We start from the raw sequence: 14,538 nt of genomic DNA, 5'->3' as shown, positions 1-14,538 counted from the left end.
CGTGCTTCGAAATAGTTAATGATAAAAGATTTGGAAACAAACTACAAATTACATTTAAATAGAGGCTGGAGTTACATTAAAATTACACACTCTGAGTCAATTAAGAATGCACTGATCTGCTTCCAATTTGAGAAGAAATGATTGTTAGCTTCAGTACTTTACCTGTGTAACGTACCTATAACTCGCCACATATAAACGCGCTGTGCAGCATTATATTTAGGATATTGGAAAATAGACCTTAAAACAATCGATGTTAAGTTCATAAAATGATGTAAAATCTTGGGTTGTTCTCGATGCTTTTTAATTAAGTATGCTCTTTACACCTATTGTTTTAAAGTCTATTTTACGGATTCGCAAAGAAATTATCTTTACACTCGCTATAAGTGCGCCAGCTTAAATAAATTCGGTGCTCGATCTGCTTCTGAAATGGTGTAAACGAAGATCAAGCTGCGATCTTGTGATCAGCATCGTTAGCTTTCGTTCAGGCGTAGTTCCAACTAAATTAGCTCAACGAATAAGTGCTGAACTTAGTACCAAATCGATTCAAATTCGTAAGTTTTAAGAAAGCTTGCAGCTTTTGTTTAAAAAACAATTTATACTTCTAGCTTTTGCTGTCCTTCCCTGGTTCGAAGATCACTTTAAAATCATAGGGCATTTAATTAACAAAATATGTTTATTTATCCAAACGAAAATAGAAACAAAAATACATATTATGAAGATCTTCCAATTAAATCTGACAAATAATACTTGTACATTTACATAGGTAATTATAACAAAATGACGGCAGGAACAATTAGCACCGTTAAACTTCTTTAACCTATTTAGATTCATATTAAAGCAACCAGTTATTCTGGTAAATATGTACTGCTTAGTTAAAGCTTAAGGCCAACTACGACATCTTGAAGTCATATATTATTGCAGGTTTAGAAGAGTGCAACCGATAACATGGCGTAGTTGTATCTCTCTTCCACAATTACAATAATATTTCTTAAGGGGTAGGCCCTCTGAGCGCCATATTTATAAAACTGTAATAACGAATATGGCACATAATGGTCGGTTTCCACCATTAAAGATATCACGAATTAAACCACAATGTAACAACCACACATGAGTGGGTGTGGGGAAAAGTCGTCCGCGATAATGCGTAAGCTTCTGCCGCGGGCTCTGGTGTATTGGTAACATAGTAAGCAATGCGATGCCCTATGACGGTGGCTTTAAAGTCGCGTAGGTCATAGGTTGCCGATAAGGGACATGATAATTAGCTTTTGATTTGATTTTCTGAATAAAGAGGTTTCAACAAGTTGTTAGCTGTCATCATCAGAATAATCATCAAACTGTCCATCAGACTCATGCACTGGTTGGGGATTCATCATTTTCTCATATTTAACTTTTTCAGATATTGATATAGGATGTGCATCCATTGGGCAGAAGTTGCCTTCTTCCATTTTCTTCTTCACAAAGAACAGCCATGGGGAGCGCGGTGGGGAGATAGCTTTGTAGTATTGTGGGATCCAGTAGTCATCAGAATCCCAGTCTTCTGGAGTACTCGATCTGCTACATGGCTTATCTGTAATACGTACGAAAGTTTGTTTTGTTTATCGATATCCAATTGTGGCTTGTGATTTTTTTTAAAAAACTCCTGCATTAAGGAATTTAATCCTTGTGGGTGTGACATCCAGACTCAGAACAAGTATTTGTGGATCGCAAAAATGCTTGTTCTACACGGGGATCGAACCCGCGACACGTCGCACTCAGTGGGGTTTGGCGTGATGACCTCATCCGAATATCCGTGCAGTTGATAAAATATTAAGTTGGTAAAATTTTTTTTTATTAAAAATCGATAAAATAGTGTGACGTTTAATTCAGTTTCCGAAAAGTATAGCAGGGATGCTTAGGAGAATCATTGTCATACAATTTTAATATTTATACATAGTAATAAATTTATGCAAAAGATTATACCTTGTTGATTTTGACATCCATTATTTATAGCATTGTACAGTTCTTCATCATCAGTTTCATCTTTACTGTATTCACTTTCTTCTCGGACAGCTTCCGCTCTCCTGAAAATTAATAAAAAATGTTGCCTTAATGCATTGGTTTCAAATAAATATTCAGTATAAGGTTTTACTTTTGAATGTTTACAAGTTTAAGTAGTATTTTTTTTCTTGATAGAAACATAAGCAGTGATCTTCTACTTGGTTAAGTATTTTGGTCATTATCATCACCCACTATCTAAATAAATGAAATTCTAAAGATTTTTTATAATTAAAATAAAACTTACTGGCCATCCAATCTATTAGTGCGATGGATTCTTAATTTATTTTTCTTAATGAAATATTCTTCATTATCAGGCTCTACAAAATAATTCTGTGCCATATCTAGTTCCTCCAGATTGTGTACAGACTCTAACCCATCACAAAGGTAATTACCATAGAGGTCCAATGTCTTCAAGCATGGCAACTCGTGCAAGTTTTCTGGCAACATACAAAGCTCATTGTTGTCCAGGTAAAGTTTAACTAACTTTCTCAACTTATTCAAGTTTTCAGGTAAATAAAGAAGCTTGTTAAATGATAATACACATATTTGTAAATTCTCTAAGTTGCTAAACTCATTAGGTAAACTGTTAATATGATTCTGTGATAAATCCAACTCTTTCAAATTCTTGTATATATCTATGTCCGAGTTTATATCATATATTTGTGTGTTGCACAGGTGCAACTTTTCTACATCAAGGCACTTGTCAAGTCCCACACATGGCACATGGTCTAAATGATTGACGGCTAGGTAATCATAGTCTTCAGAACCTAATTGTATAACTCTAGCATTAGAACATGTGGCCAGTAGGGTCATATGTTTATTCAATTTACAATTATTTATAATTATTTCATTGACTAGAGTTTTGTACTGAAGTAGCTCTTCAAAATAGCCAGCTACTAATGATTGACATATGGACTTATTGTTACTTATATTCAATTGAGATAATTTCTTAGGTTTTTCAACCCATACCCAAAGTGGTGGGCCTTCTAGTTTATTGTTTGATATATCAAGTTTTTCTATTATATCACAGAAACTCGGTAGGTCATCGAAAAATATTATGGCATTATAAGAAATGTCTAAAGTTATTAAATTCTTCAAGTTCATCACTGTTTTGGGAACTTCAATAAAATTGTTATGGGATATGTTTAGGTGGCTTATATTAGGCAGTACATCCAGTTCCTCACTTATACTTGATAGATTTCTCTTGCTCAAATCAAGGACGGTAATGTTATTTAGGTAATCTACCTCAAATATATGATTATTTTCAATTCCATTAGTAATATTCGAGATTTTGTCATCTTTATCTTTAGTGCCCGTGCCCACCATTTTGTTAATTGATATAAGCTTACTGTATATTAAGTAATAAAAAACATATTAAACGTATGACAACAAAAAATAAAAATAAAATATTATGTTCAAAATACAAACATAAGCTGCTCCCGCTTGAAAACGTATAAATCAAACTTTTGACATTGATGTCACTGTCATGGTCACAGAATTGCAAGAATTGTTGCCAGTGCCAGAAATATCAAATAAAAATGGATAAGCAAACATTTAAGTTTTGTTAAAATTATTATTTACATTTAAAATATTGTGTAGTTAAGGATTTTTATTTGAATGCTGTTTTTTATGTATTTGCTCCATCTGTGTGAATAGTTACAAAAACTAATTTGAATACGGAACCAAACTAGTCTGGAACAGTAAAAACCTCGATGTTGTAATATATTGTATTACAACTCCATACGGTATTATGCCTGCTACACAATGGTATTATGCTAATAACAAAAGTTTTTCATCATTTACAAACATTGCTTGATGTAACAATTTATATTGTGCTACGTTAAGGCGTAAAAGTCTAAAATTTCCTTGGTAGAAGTAATGTTTTGTAAACACTTTTCAGCCGAAAATCCCATGTTTTTACTCTCCACATTAGCAGTAGAAGGAAGTGGTCGCGTTTAGCACTTAGAATGATTTTAAAGAAATATATTTTAGTCAAGTTTATATGTACCATTTTGTTCGTTACTTTTGTACACGGTGCAAAGAATTCTGATGAATATACAAGCGCCAGTGGAACCAAACCGGATATTGCTAGGCAAGGGAAAACGAAAAAAGCTAAAATGGGTAAGTCAAAAATACCATTGTAGTGATTTCTTGGTTTCATCATCGTGTTATAAGAAAAAATAGATTTAATTAAAATATTGAGTTATGAGGGTACTTTGAACATTCCTAAATTCTAAATTTCAGCGCAAAAAACAGCTACAGGAACGTTTTCAAACGTAATAACTCAGATACAAAATCTACCAACCATGGAGCTCGGCCGAAAGTTCCGGACGCCCTGTAAAACTGGTAATCGATGCGGAAAGGTATACTCTAACTTTTGATAACCTAACCTACCTTGAGACTTTTAGTATATCTAGTAATTTGTATTGAATGGCAATGGGTAATGAATCCATTTGTCATAAACTTGTGTCTTAATATCCACTATCCAGTTAACTTGTGTGTGAGAATAACATAGGTTTTACATACGACCATTGAGTATCTAGGAGCAAGATTGTCTCAACTAAAGATGATTTTTAAACAAAGACTACTTTTACGTTAGTATAAGAAATGATAAACAGAAAAAAAAATATTTCAGGTCATAAAAAGGCTGATGGTGCCAAAGTTGGCCCAACTGGAGAATACTATAATGGGTATCATGAAGGAGCTAGCCAAGTTACCGCCGGGCGCACGACTACCTGACAAGTTCACCAAGACAGAACCTATCAAGTTGTTGCTAGATCAGAATTATAAGTAAGTGTGTTAGATACCAGGAATAGTTATAATCAATACTGATTTGAAAGCAAGATTGCCTTTATTGCAACAGGACTGCTTTGGTGGTGGCTGTAAGTCTCTTGTACGATCTGCAAAATGCTGAACACACTTTATTACTGCAAAGTGAAGTCTGATGTTCGGGAAATGCAGTCTGCATTTCCCGAACACAACCAAAAAAATAAGAAACGGTTTCTTCGTCCCAAGCTTCATTCTAATGAACAAAAAGCCAAGTAGCATTTATTTTTCCTAATACGATTCTGGTCTTTTCAGAGAGGACGTGTGCATGGACAAGCTGGAGTCGTGTCTCAAAGAGGACAAGCGTCGTAAGCGCATCTTAAAGAAGTTGTTCTTCAAGAAATACAACACTCTTCGACAGGATCTGATCGGATACGGCGGCAGGAGGCTGTGGGGCGGGGAGGGGAACCTCTTCTATAGGAAATAAGTGTAGTTTTAAATAAATGATAGTTGTATATTAAATGAATACTTGTAGATATGGGACTTTTTATTGAGCTACTATTTGAGAACGCTAGCTTCGCCTATTAGCTAAAAATAAATTAGAAATTCACGTCTAATGTAACGTGTTGGTAATCATATGCGCAAAAAAATAAATAGATACATAAAGGCATGACATTCGCACGGAATCAAAACCAAATAGGAATACCGTTATACATATCCTTAGGTAGACTATGTACAATATAAAGATCATTTTCTGAAGTAATTGATCATTTACTTGTAAAATAACATAACTGGATAGTAATCCTTGGCTGCTGTTGCGGAATAATTGCTAATATCATTGTTATACCTATCTATCTATTTTCGCACCCTTTGTAACTTAATCTCCGCTTGTCCAAAAATGTCGCACGCTTTATGCACTTGCATGGTGACCTAGGTTAATGTGGGAACTGTTTCTTTGTGAAGGTAGCTGAAGCAAATTAAAACGTACATAAATGAGCTTTAGTTATTGTATCAATGATCCTTTAGTTGTCACGATGACCACTTCTTATATCATAAGTGAGACCATGAACATTGTGAACTGACTCTATAAAGTGAGTGTAAATTGTTGTTTGGAGTTCCTTTACTCCGATATCATTTTATATTTATTTGAACTAGTAGTTTTATGTCTAGTATACGAATCCCTAAGCTGGCAGCTTAGTTACTCCGCAGACTTCACCTTGTCACCTACTAGCCTATTTTAAAACTGCATCCAGCCTAGGAAATCCGGCCAATTCAAACGTTAGTTTAGACACTATGGCACTACTATAGGAATGATTGATTGGTCAAAACTAAGACTTTTCCTAAAGAGCTTAGATCAATGCATAAGTGAATTTCACAGAATAAGGAGCGTCATGGAAAGGAAGCTTCACCCTGACTGTGCGATACCAGATACGATAGTTTAAAAAACAAAAGGTAACCTATTGGGATGTGATGACAAGTGAGAGCTTTTTAGTTATAGGTTTAAAAAACTGTTTTCAGTTTAAGATTCATTTTTACTTGTTCAAGAAACGTCTTCTGTACCCCGGAATTAAATGCTTTTCGCGAAACTTTGCATAAACAAATAAAACTTGGACGAAGTCACCGAGACCAAACATTTGTAAGTCGCGAACACGCAGCGCATCGCACACGGTGGTAAATGTGGTAATCGATATCCCACACCATTTTTTATTCGTGCTTTTCTAATCTAATAGTATTTTGTGGTACTTAATGCCTTCTTTAATCCTTTCATGTTTTTTTTTACTCTAATATTTATCCGATAACGATTCATAAATTAAATTTTAATGTAGAGTGTGATTTTCTGTTACCCTAGCCAGATTAGCTGGATCGCTCACGGTCACGCAAGCTGAGAGCGAGTCCAGCATGATTCATATTATTCCCCAAGTTTTGGCAGCGTTGTTGTTACATTATATTCCGTAAGATTATGTATTTCGTTTATATCTTTGTTGGGTGGAACTCACCTCTCATAAAAGAAATAAACACGGGACTAATTTAAAGTCACGTGCATCATGCCTAGTTATGCAACCCATTGTTCGTAATGTCTATGAGAGAACCGCTACAACACTTTGGCGAGTTAATAAACACGCGCCATGTTTTACAAACTTTCATGGCAACGGAAATCAAAAGCCTAAACTCATTTTAAAATTAGAACAAGACCTTTTTACTGAACAACCTGTTTGCGGTGAAAGACATTTCAGTTTTTTTTTAAGTTATGTGGTAAAACGTTAGTTTGTGGCCAGTTATAGTAGTTTCAGAGAAAAAGACTTTATTCAAATAATTAGAAAAATGTGTGAAACAAAATTAAAGTTACAAGTAGTTTTAATAGTTTTATGTTTAACATTTAAAGGGTTTTTAGCAGTTGATGATTGTAAGCATAATTACTGATCGTGTTTGTGTTATGTCTTTCTTCTATATTATTAGATTTCCCCGCTTATAGGATATTGAATCCTTTTTATTTCTTAACCCGTTGAAATCATTATTCCTATAATTCTTGACCTTCTTAGACCTTTCTTACCGTTTGCACTCATTACAGCTCTACTATTCACTGTCACACGAGCACCGCGGTACTTCGGGATCCTGCAGGACCATCGAGGGCAGCCGTTATCAGTAGAAGTGTCCGAGGAATACATGGACCAAGACTACATAGCAACCAATAGGTGGGTGATACCAGTGGTATACAACTAGGCTATAATTATCATGCCCGTACAAAAAGCGTGATTATTGATCGTGGAAGCAAGGCTGAACTCTGTCTTACTTTCCGCAGAAGTAACTTAAAGCACATAGGGCAAGATAGAGGAGAATGGCAAAAATTAATGAAGACTGCCTAATGATAGTGATTACATATGGTATAGTTATCAAATTGATGTTTTTCTCCGTGAATGACTCCCGCTTTTAATTATTAAATCCTCGTGCCGAGGAGAAGCATTCGTGGATCTCACAATCACCTTTACTCGGCGAGAGCATCAGAAAGGGGTCGTCACAACCTCTTACTATGATCCTATAACGTTAGCCAGTATTACTAATAATTAGAATATTCTAGAACATATCTATAAACCCGAGATATCGAGCAGAGTACACTACTTAATTGTAATGAGTGCCTTCATAGAATTATACGTAACAATCTTTTCAATTATACAATGTTTTCTGCACTATCTAACGATTGATCTGTATTTTTTTCAGAAAACGGCATAAAATTGATTGGAACAAGTAAGTATTAATTTTGTACACATGCATTATTATATTTTTTAATTAGTTAGTTCATTATTCGCATATTATTTGATGAGCTGTTTAGTATTATAGTCAACGCCTCAAGTATTCATAAGTAGGCAACTTTAATTTCTTTTCGCAAACACATTGAATTGACAAACATGTCAAAGTCACGTCACAAAGCAATGTCATTCCCACACATTTCAGTAATCAGTCCCACGAGTAGACCACCAATGCTGAAAACAATACAACTTGTCTAACAACCAGTGTCAAACGAAAAGAACAAATAAATGTACTATATTGCAGGTTCTCTTCCCTTCACAGGAATCCTTTGGATATGGATGACTTTGATGACGATGACACGGAAGAAATATTTGATGATAAGGATAAGGATGTGAAAGTGCCAAATAAATACAATCTACAAGCAGGCCCAGTGTAACATATCGTAATATAGTATTTAGAAATAAGGATATGTTTAATAAACTTGTTAAGTGACCTATCTGTTTCCCTGATATGTTTCGCATCTTTAGTAAGCAAGCTACATTGCAGAAAAAATATGGGCGTTGTTCATCCACGTTTTAAACATATTTTGTTATGTTAGTGATAGCAGTTTTAGAATTCGTTTTGGTAAAAAAATATATGTCTTATTCATGCTTTGCGATATATCTTTATCATATATAAGTTAAATATACATAAATGTTAAATTATTACCCTGAAATTGAAAGAACCTACGTACCAAATAAAACTCAACAGTCAACAAAAATAATCACTAAGCATTTAATCATAAGTTTCGTTTACAAGTAACTATAAAAAAATATAAAATCAGACGCTTGTCTACTTGTCCATATCGTCGTACATTTTGTCCAAGTGTTCTTCTATGGACGGCGGTACCTCTGCCGGGAACAAAGGCATCCTGGCCATTTCCAGGGACTCCTCGGAGTAGTCCTTGGATTCTTCGGAGTACTGGTCGTCTAAGTGATCCTGGTAGATTTTCTCGCACTCACTCGGGTGTTCGCTTTTTATCGTGCTCGGGTGGTACCCGATGGCTTCGATCGGGCCCAACGTGAGGTAAGGCACTTGTGTGGTTACTTGAAAATGTTTGTCTGAAAACAGTAGAGTTAGCAAGTACAGTAACAGTAGCTACAAAATTTCAAATATAAAAGCGTGTCTGCATACTTAAAACACTTTTTGTTTCGGATAATTATTTAAAAGATTCGTAAACAAAGTTCGCTAGATTAACTTAAGCGAAGATTGAAATGGAAACTAAATTCAGACAGTTGAAGTCAAAAATCTAATCGAAAAAATATCTTTAATAAATAGTATTTTTCTGTCCTATTACGAAACAACGGTCTTTATCGCTACTTTATTTTCTTACATCCAAAAACGAAAGCTAGAAAATCGAAAACTTACGGTCAATATGATCTGGAAAGATCACAGTAGCTACCGTCTTCATAATTTTATCATCGTAGTAGTCTCCGAAGATCTCGACCCTGGGTCCCTCGTGGACCTCGCGGGGCGGCGGCTTCTTGGTGCAGTCATCGCTCAGGTGACGCCTCGACGGCGAAGGCGACACGTGGATGTGAGGGATGTGGGGGGGAGGGATCTCCGTGAGGGGAACGAAGCTCTTCCCGACATGGGCGCCTACTGGACGCACGCGTGAGAGCCTGGTCAAAAGATTTGGAAAATTACAGAAATAATTAATATACGCCAGCGTTGCTTTGCAGAAATTGATGACGAAATTTATATTATAGCAAGTATTAGAAATATATTCGTGGATACTTGAACCTATTCCAAGAGACAATTGTATATTTGCTTTCATTGCACAGTACTTTTAAAATGCTATATAGGTTTTGCTAAAATCGTCCATGAATTTCTGTTGCGTAACACACCTTTTATCGATAACTGACGACGCAATGTTTACCACTTACCTACACTGCACCTGCGATTGACACTTCTAAGTGGGTTTTGTTAGCACTTATTTCCCTAGAATGTGACAGGACGACTAAATCTTTTAAAGCCATCTTCCTCTACAAGGAAATCAGTGTGAACTACGTTTTTATTTTAAATGCACACCATAACATTCTTTGCATCTTTCTATATCTGTTTCATCCGTTTATTGTTGTTCACATATTTACACTTGATAACCCATGCCAATCTTTACATTTAGAACCATTGTATTGTGACACTCATTGTCACAATACAATGGTTCTAAATGTAAAGGTTTACTCACTTGTTCACAATTAAACTGGATCTTATTTCCGAGGCTGCAAAATAAACTTGCAGCAAGACTATCAGGCACAGAAGCTCCATTTCGTAGGTCACCAGTATTCAGGACTGCAGCATTTTAACAATTCGACGCAACACTAGCGAAGGTCTTTTAAAGCCTATTTTCAACTGATAATACAACAATGAATGGAAGTGGCATTGTTGCTGCACAATGCAACAGGTGGTGAATGAACTCTTTTCTTTTGAATCCTCTTTTTATTCATTTTCTGAGTTCGGCTGACGAGTGCGTCATATTATATCAGGGGAACTTTTTAGTTTTAACATGTTATTGGCTTCGATGGTAATGAGTTCGTTTTTTGTTTGATTTTGGGTTTTGGGCTAACGGTAGAACGAAATGAACTTAGTTTGAATCTGAAGTGTGTCATTGTGTCTATAAAACCAGCGGTTTGAAGACTTTTTGGTAACAGATCGGATTTGGTCTCTGTGAAAAATATGTTCATAAGGCAACTTTGTCTATGTACTGACAATAGATAGAGTAATAGAAATAAACAAGTTTGCCAGCACTATATTTATTAAGCATACAACTAAAAGAATCTGCCCTTCTTCTTCTTGTATGCTATGGGGTCCAGGTGCCATGACTGGTTGCCGCCGCAGGAGACCAGCGTGAAGCAGCCGCCGAACACGATGGGCGGGTCTGTGTCCGGCACGCAGATGTTGTCTTGACAGAACGTGGCAGTTCCTGGGCACGAAAAGATTAGGGGTTTGGATGAATGAGGTTTAGAATAATAAAGAAGGATGTTTATCAATTCTATAAGAGGGCTTTACGCTAATGTACCGTTATAGACAAGGAGTCGAACTGTGAGCTATATCGTGGGTTCAATCCCGCGTATGACAAGCATTTGTGACCCACGAAATTGATACAGGGACCACATAATATTCAACAGACTGCCCTAGTGACCTACTACTAGTTCAGTATTACATACCGTTTTTAGAGACAACATAGGTGATTTAAAGCGGGTTAAGCAATAATAAAGACAAGGATTAAATTCCTTAGTGCGGGTGACGAAAACAAAACACTAACCGACGTATCCAGTGGGTCTCGCTTGGCGTTTATTCTTCACATAGTCCACCACTGCCTTCGACAGCGCATAGAAGTGCTTGCTGGCCTTATAGCGCATTTTGGCGAGCGCGGCGTCGCAGTCGCTCTTGTCTGCTCGGCAGTGGTACACCAGGTTGCGAGTGTTGGTCTTCACCATCTCCTCTCTAAGCACTTGGTATTTACTGTCCGTGTAAAGCATTTGGCCGAAGCGGACGTTTACTATGAGAAACAATTGAACATTATTGGCTTCATGAGTGTAGGGCAAAAAATTTAAAACATCTGTTTCTGAAAATAACTGTACGGGTATTTAGGTCGTATAGAAAGAAGCACTTTCGTCGTGTAAATTCGTCACGAAAAGTGGATTCCTTGGTGTACGAAAGATTGCACCGCATTGCCACAGGTAGATACACCTTGTGGTACCTTCGTTCTATCTGAATTCCATAACACAAATGCTTTAGGAAGTTACTTTGCAAAGTGTTATGTGATGTTTGTTTAAATGCGCATTTATTTATTTATACACCGATACAAAAACGCGGATGACGTAGCACTGCGGTTCGGGTTTAGTCAGTAAGATTCTGACACTACCCGTTTTCTCCCCCGAGGGGGTATGGGCTTCAATAAGGATTCCCCCTTTGAAAAAAGGGTTCTAGCATTTTTTTTTGTAAAAATATATTCACTTGCTTCGATGTAGGGATACCCCAAACATCAAATTCTAAAAAGAGAGTACGATTTGAATTTTATAAAATTTTACGATAGGTACATTAAAACACCAAATCAAATGAAGGTTTTCTATATTTTTCAGCAGCTTTTTGAATACTTACATCCCGCGCCTACGATGTATCCCTCCAATACGCCAACATGGTTGGCCAAACAAGCCAACAAGGCGGCCAACACGATTCCCTTCATCTTTAGAGTTTTCTTAACTGAGCATTGCGAGGACCAACAATAGCCAATCAACTGTGGGCTTCATAGTCCAATTTATATTAACGACTTGTAAATTGGCGATCGAAGATTGGAACTTTAATGGGCATATATATTGGTCTTTGGTATTGATAATAATGTCGAGTAGCGGTCACCACTCACAACATAAAACAAAAAAATATTTTAACGTCGGGAATTCAAACTTTTTTTTTTTTTTTTGTGAAGTGTAGGTAGCGGCACTTTGATTAAAGTTGAGGAAGTCAGACGTGATCTAGAATATAAATAAGAAGCAAATAATATGGAATAAGTTTTAAAGGTGCACTGAACAATTTCACTCAAAATACAGACCCATTGACAATTGACTCACAGTTAAAGTGTTCAATTATCTAATTTATAGTGTGTGGATTAACAAATAAATGCTTTAATTAATTGATTAGAATAACAAGTAAACGTAATTTCGTTAAAACATTTCTAACACGGAATTCATACCAATTCCAAATTCAAATATGCAAATTCTACCGACAGAACAACGTCAATACCATAGAGGCAAGACCAGAGACAATTAATTAACAATAGCTTACACAATCGTGGCCCGGCGCAGTTAATTGACCCCCCTTCTGTGTCTGACAGCTGATAGCACCGAAATATACCAGCATTTCACGCTTCCCTCTAATCTATCCCATGTAAGGAGGCCTGAACTAATTTATTTAGTCTATAGTCTCGTAGACAGCTCAACAATAATTATAAGTATACAATAAAAAGGGGCAGGAAAGGTCGTTATTGTTATTTTTCGTTAATGGTAACATTAAGAGAAAATACGAAAAATCCCATTGTGCTAAAAGTGGAAAACAAAATGAGCTAACAATAATAATGGTTACTGCAAATATAACCATAAGGGATACACTTTTTACTAGAGTTCATCAAAGTAACGGCTTGAATTATTGAGTAAAAACCAAAAAAAAAACATTTTTTTTCTTTCTACAATCTGCATTCATTAGTCAAAACAAAACAAAAGGGAGTGTTTCATCAATATTTTCGATCAGTTCTGTTCAGACTTGAGACTACAAGACGTAACCCTATGTTAGCACCGAGCGAGGATAATATGGCACGCGTGCTATCGGGCCCGTCCATCGCGAAGGTAAAACCTAGTGCTTATATTCTCTTATAGGACCTACTATCATACTTCAAATACTAACAAAGTTAAACTAGCCTTTATAAGAGCGAGACAGCGCTACTGGATATATAGTAGCGTCTCGTTTCCACAAATGCCACAGTCTTACTTTGGTGGTATTTCGTTGTCTATGGTCTATAATATTGCGCGGCCTCTGACGCGGTGCGATTGTTACCACCTGGAGGTTTGGTTACACTGCATACTAGCATACTGCTTGATATTTTAATAGATATTAGAATAAATAAATGGAAATATATTTTTTTAGGTTAAATGCTATTTATTTTTTTGCGACATGGCAGTTTAACAGACGTTCTCAGTTTCAATTTTAGCGTTAAGTAGAACACAACTGGATTAATAAAGAAATGATTTAATATTGTTTAAAATTGCAAACTTCTTTGCATAGAAACAATCAGTGTATCCTGAAACCTGCAATACGTAAGTATGGCACCAATTCAAAAACTTGTCTAGAAACAGAAATCTTTTCTGCACCAATATCATCTAGACAGCAATGTACCCCAACCAGGTACAAACGATCCATAAACGTTCCAAATTGCGTGGACAGTGGACTAACAGACGCACTAATTGTCTAACAAAATAATGCATCAAGTTTATCTGTGGCCGATACAGCGGCGCCGGCCACAATATAATTATACGATTGTCCATTGTTTAGTTGTCGCCGTTGATACTGCTCTACCTGTTTTATATTACGAAAGTTATTGGGCTATTACTTAGAATTCACATAATATTTGTGAGTATTTCATTTGCTCTTATATGGCGTGAGCTCTGGTGGTTTTTATTGAAATTGATAGTATTTGTCAGTGAAATTGAATAATTAATAACTTAAATTAAATTTAGCAAAAGTATTTACTAGAAAATTCCCGGATAATATTTTTTTTTTTCGATTTTTCGATCTCCACAATTACTTTATAATATAATAAAGACTTTTAATAGGTAAACTCTGAAGCTACACGTAGAAAATCCTCGGCACCTTACGATAACTTCGTTCTAAAGATAATATCCTCACTACCTATTAAAAATCCAATCACCTCTCCCCAACAGGCAATACCTAATGATA

The 14,538-nt window shown here is 36.0% G+C and overlaps 5 protein-coding genes across 6 annotated transcripts; 2 read left to right on the top strand and 3 right to left on the bottom strand.

Annotated features, from left to right (window-relative positions):
• Positions 1-278: 278 nt before the first annotated feature.
• LOC113492181 (leucine-rich repeat and death domain-containing protein 1-like) lies at positions 279-3,529 on the bottom strand. The gene is made up of 3 exons (XM_026869531.1): positions 2,282-3,529; positions 1,960-2,060; positions 279-1,567 (listed from the first exon to the last, which is right to left on the bottom strand). The coding sequence occupies exons 1-3, from the start codon at positions 3,361-3,363 to the stop codon at positions 1,305-1,307; spliced, it is 1,446 nt and encodes a 481-aa protein (XP_026725332.1). The 5' UTR covers positions 3,364-3,529; the 3' UTR covers positions 279-1,304.
• Positions 3,530-3,881: 352 nt separating this feature from the next.
• On the top strand, positions 3,882-5,339 carry LOC113492412. The gene is made up of 4 exons (XM_026869891.1): positions 3,882-4,158; positions 4,282-4,400; positions 4,673-4,827; positions 5,119-5,339. The coding sequence occupies exons 1-4, from the start codon at positions 4,005-4,007 to the stop codon at positions 5,288-5,290; spliced, it is 600 nt and encodes a 199-aa protein (XP_026725692.1). The 5' UTR covers positions 3,882-4,004; the 3' UTR covers positions 5,291-5,339.
• Positions 5,340-6,954: 1,615 nt separating this feature from the next.
• LOC113492180 lies at positions 6,955-8,541 on the top strand. 2 transcript variants are annotated; one of them, XM_026869529.1, is made up of 4 exons: positions 6,955-7,207; positions 7,373-7,496; positions 8,020-8,046; positions 8,353-8,541. In XM_026869529.1, the coding sequence occupies exons 1-4, from the start codon at positions 7,126-7,128 to the stop codon at positions 8,483-8,485; spliced, it is 366 nt and encodes a 121-aa protein (XP_026725330.1). In that variant the 5' UTR covers positions 6,955-7,125; the 3' UTR covers positions 8,486-8,541. The 2 variants fall into 2 exon arrangements, with proteins under 2 accessions (XP_026725330.1, XP_026725331.1); XM_026869530.1 differs by having other exon boundaries at positions 6,960-7,207; positions 8,371-8,541.
• Positions 8,542-8,617: 76 nt separating this feature from the next.
• Positions 8,618-10,557, bottom strand: LOC113492179. Its single transcript, XM_026869528.1, has 3 exons — positions 10,277-10,557; positions 9,457-9,710; positions 8,618-9,149 (listed from the first exon to the last, which is right to left on the bottom strand). Exons 1-3 carry the CDS (start codon positions 10,354-10,356, stop codon positions 8,881-8,883), a joined length of 603 nt encoding a protein of 200 aa, XP_026725329.1. The 5' UTR covers positions 10,357-10,557; the 3' UTR covers positions 8,618-8,880.
• A 248-nt stretch (positions 10,558-10,805) lies between these two features.
• LOC113492178 lies at positions 10,806-12,450 on the bottom strand. The gene is made up of 3 exons (XM_026869527.1): positions 12,193-12,450; positions 11,354-11,590; positions 10,806-11,011 (listed from the first exon to the last, which is right to left on the bottom strand). The coding sequence occupies exons 1-3, from the start codon at positions 12,275-12,277 to the stop codon at positions 10,857-10,859; spliced, it is 477 nt and encodes a 158-aa protein (XP_026725328.1). The 5' UTR covers positions 12,278-12,450; the 3' UTR covers positions 10,806-10,856.
• Between the last annotated feature and the right edge of the window lie 2,088 nt (positions 12,451-14,538).

This window comes from Trichoplusia ni, chromosome 3, assembly GCF_003590095.1.
Source record: "Trichoplusia ni isolate ovarian cell line Hi5 chromosome 3, tn1, whole genome shotgun sequence".
NCBI lineage: Eukaryota > Metazoa > Arthropoda > Insecta > Lepidoptera > Noctuidae > Trichoplusia > Trichoplusia ni.
This window is presented reverse-complemented; position numbering and strand designations above follow the sequence as displayed.

Excerpts from the sequence above, each read along its gene's own strand:
- LOC113492412 (XM_026869891.1), top strand. The coding sequence starts at position 4,005 with ATGATTTTAAAGAAATATATTTTAGTCAAGTTTATATGTACCATTTTG. Across the intron at positions 4,401-4,672 it reads CTGGTAATCGATGCGGAAAG|GTCATAAAAAGGCTGATGGT; the intron begins GTATACTCTAAC and ends AAAATATTTCAG. Across the intron at positions 4,828-5,118 it reads TTGCTAGATCAGAATTATAA|AGAGGACGTGTGCATGGACA; the intron begins GTAAGTGTGTTA and ends TGGTCTTTTCAG.
- LOC113492179 (XM_026869528.1), bottom strand. The coding sequence starts at position 10,356 with ATGGAGCTTCTGTGCCTGATAGTCTTGCTGCAAGTTTATTTTGCAGCC. Across the intron at positions 9,711-10,276 it reads TCCAGTTTAATTGTGAACAA|GCTCTCACGCGTGCGTCCAG; the intron begins GTGAGTAAACCT and ends TCTTTTGACCAG. Across the intron at positions 9,150-9,456 it reads CTTTCCAGATCATATTGACC|ACAAACATTTTCAAGTAACC; the intron begins GTAAGTTTTCGA and ends TACTGTTTTCAG.
- LOC113492181 (XM_026869531.1), bottom strand. The coding sequence starts at position 3,363 with ATGGTGGGCACGGGCACTAAAGATAAAGATGACAAAATCTCGAATATT. Across the intron at positions 2,061-2,281 it reads ACTAATAGATTGGATGGCCA|GAGAGCGGAAGCTGTCCGAG; the intron begins GTAAGTTTTATT and ends ATTAATTTTCAG. Across the intron at positions 1,568-1,959 it reads TGGATGTCAAAATCAACAAG|ATAAGCCATGTAGCAGATCG; the intron begins GTATAATCTTTT and ends TACGTATTACAG.
- LOC113492180 (XM_026869529.1), top strand. The coding sequence starts at position 7,126 with ATGTGTGAAACAAAATTAAAGTTACAAGTAGTTTTAATAGTTTTATGT. Across the intron at positions 7,208-7,372 it reads GTTTTTAGCAGTTGATGATT|CTCTACTATTCACTGTCACA; the intron begins GTAAGCATAATT and ends CACTCATTACAG. Across the intron at positions 7,497-8,019 it reads GACTACATAGCAACCAATAG|AAAACGGCATAAAATTGATT; the intron begins GTGGGTGATACC and ends TATTTTTTTCAG.
- LOC113492178 (XM_026869527.1), bottom strand. The coding sequence starts at position 12,277 with ATGAAGGGAATCGTGTTGGCCGCCTTGTTGGCTTGTTTGGCCAACCAT. Across the intron at positions 11,591-12,192 it reads ATACATCGTAGGCGCGGGAT|TAAACGTCCGCTTCGGCCAA; the intron begins GTAAGTATTCAA and ends TGTTTCTCATAG. Across the intron at positions 11,012-11,353 it reads GAGACCCACTGGATACGTCG|GAACTGCCACGTTCTGTCAA; the intron begins GTTAGTGTTTTG and ends TTTCGTGCCCAG.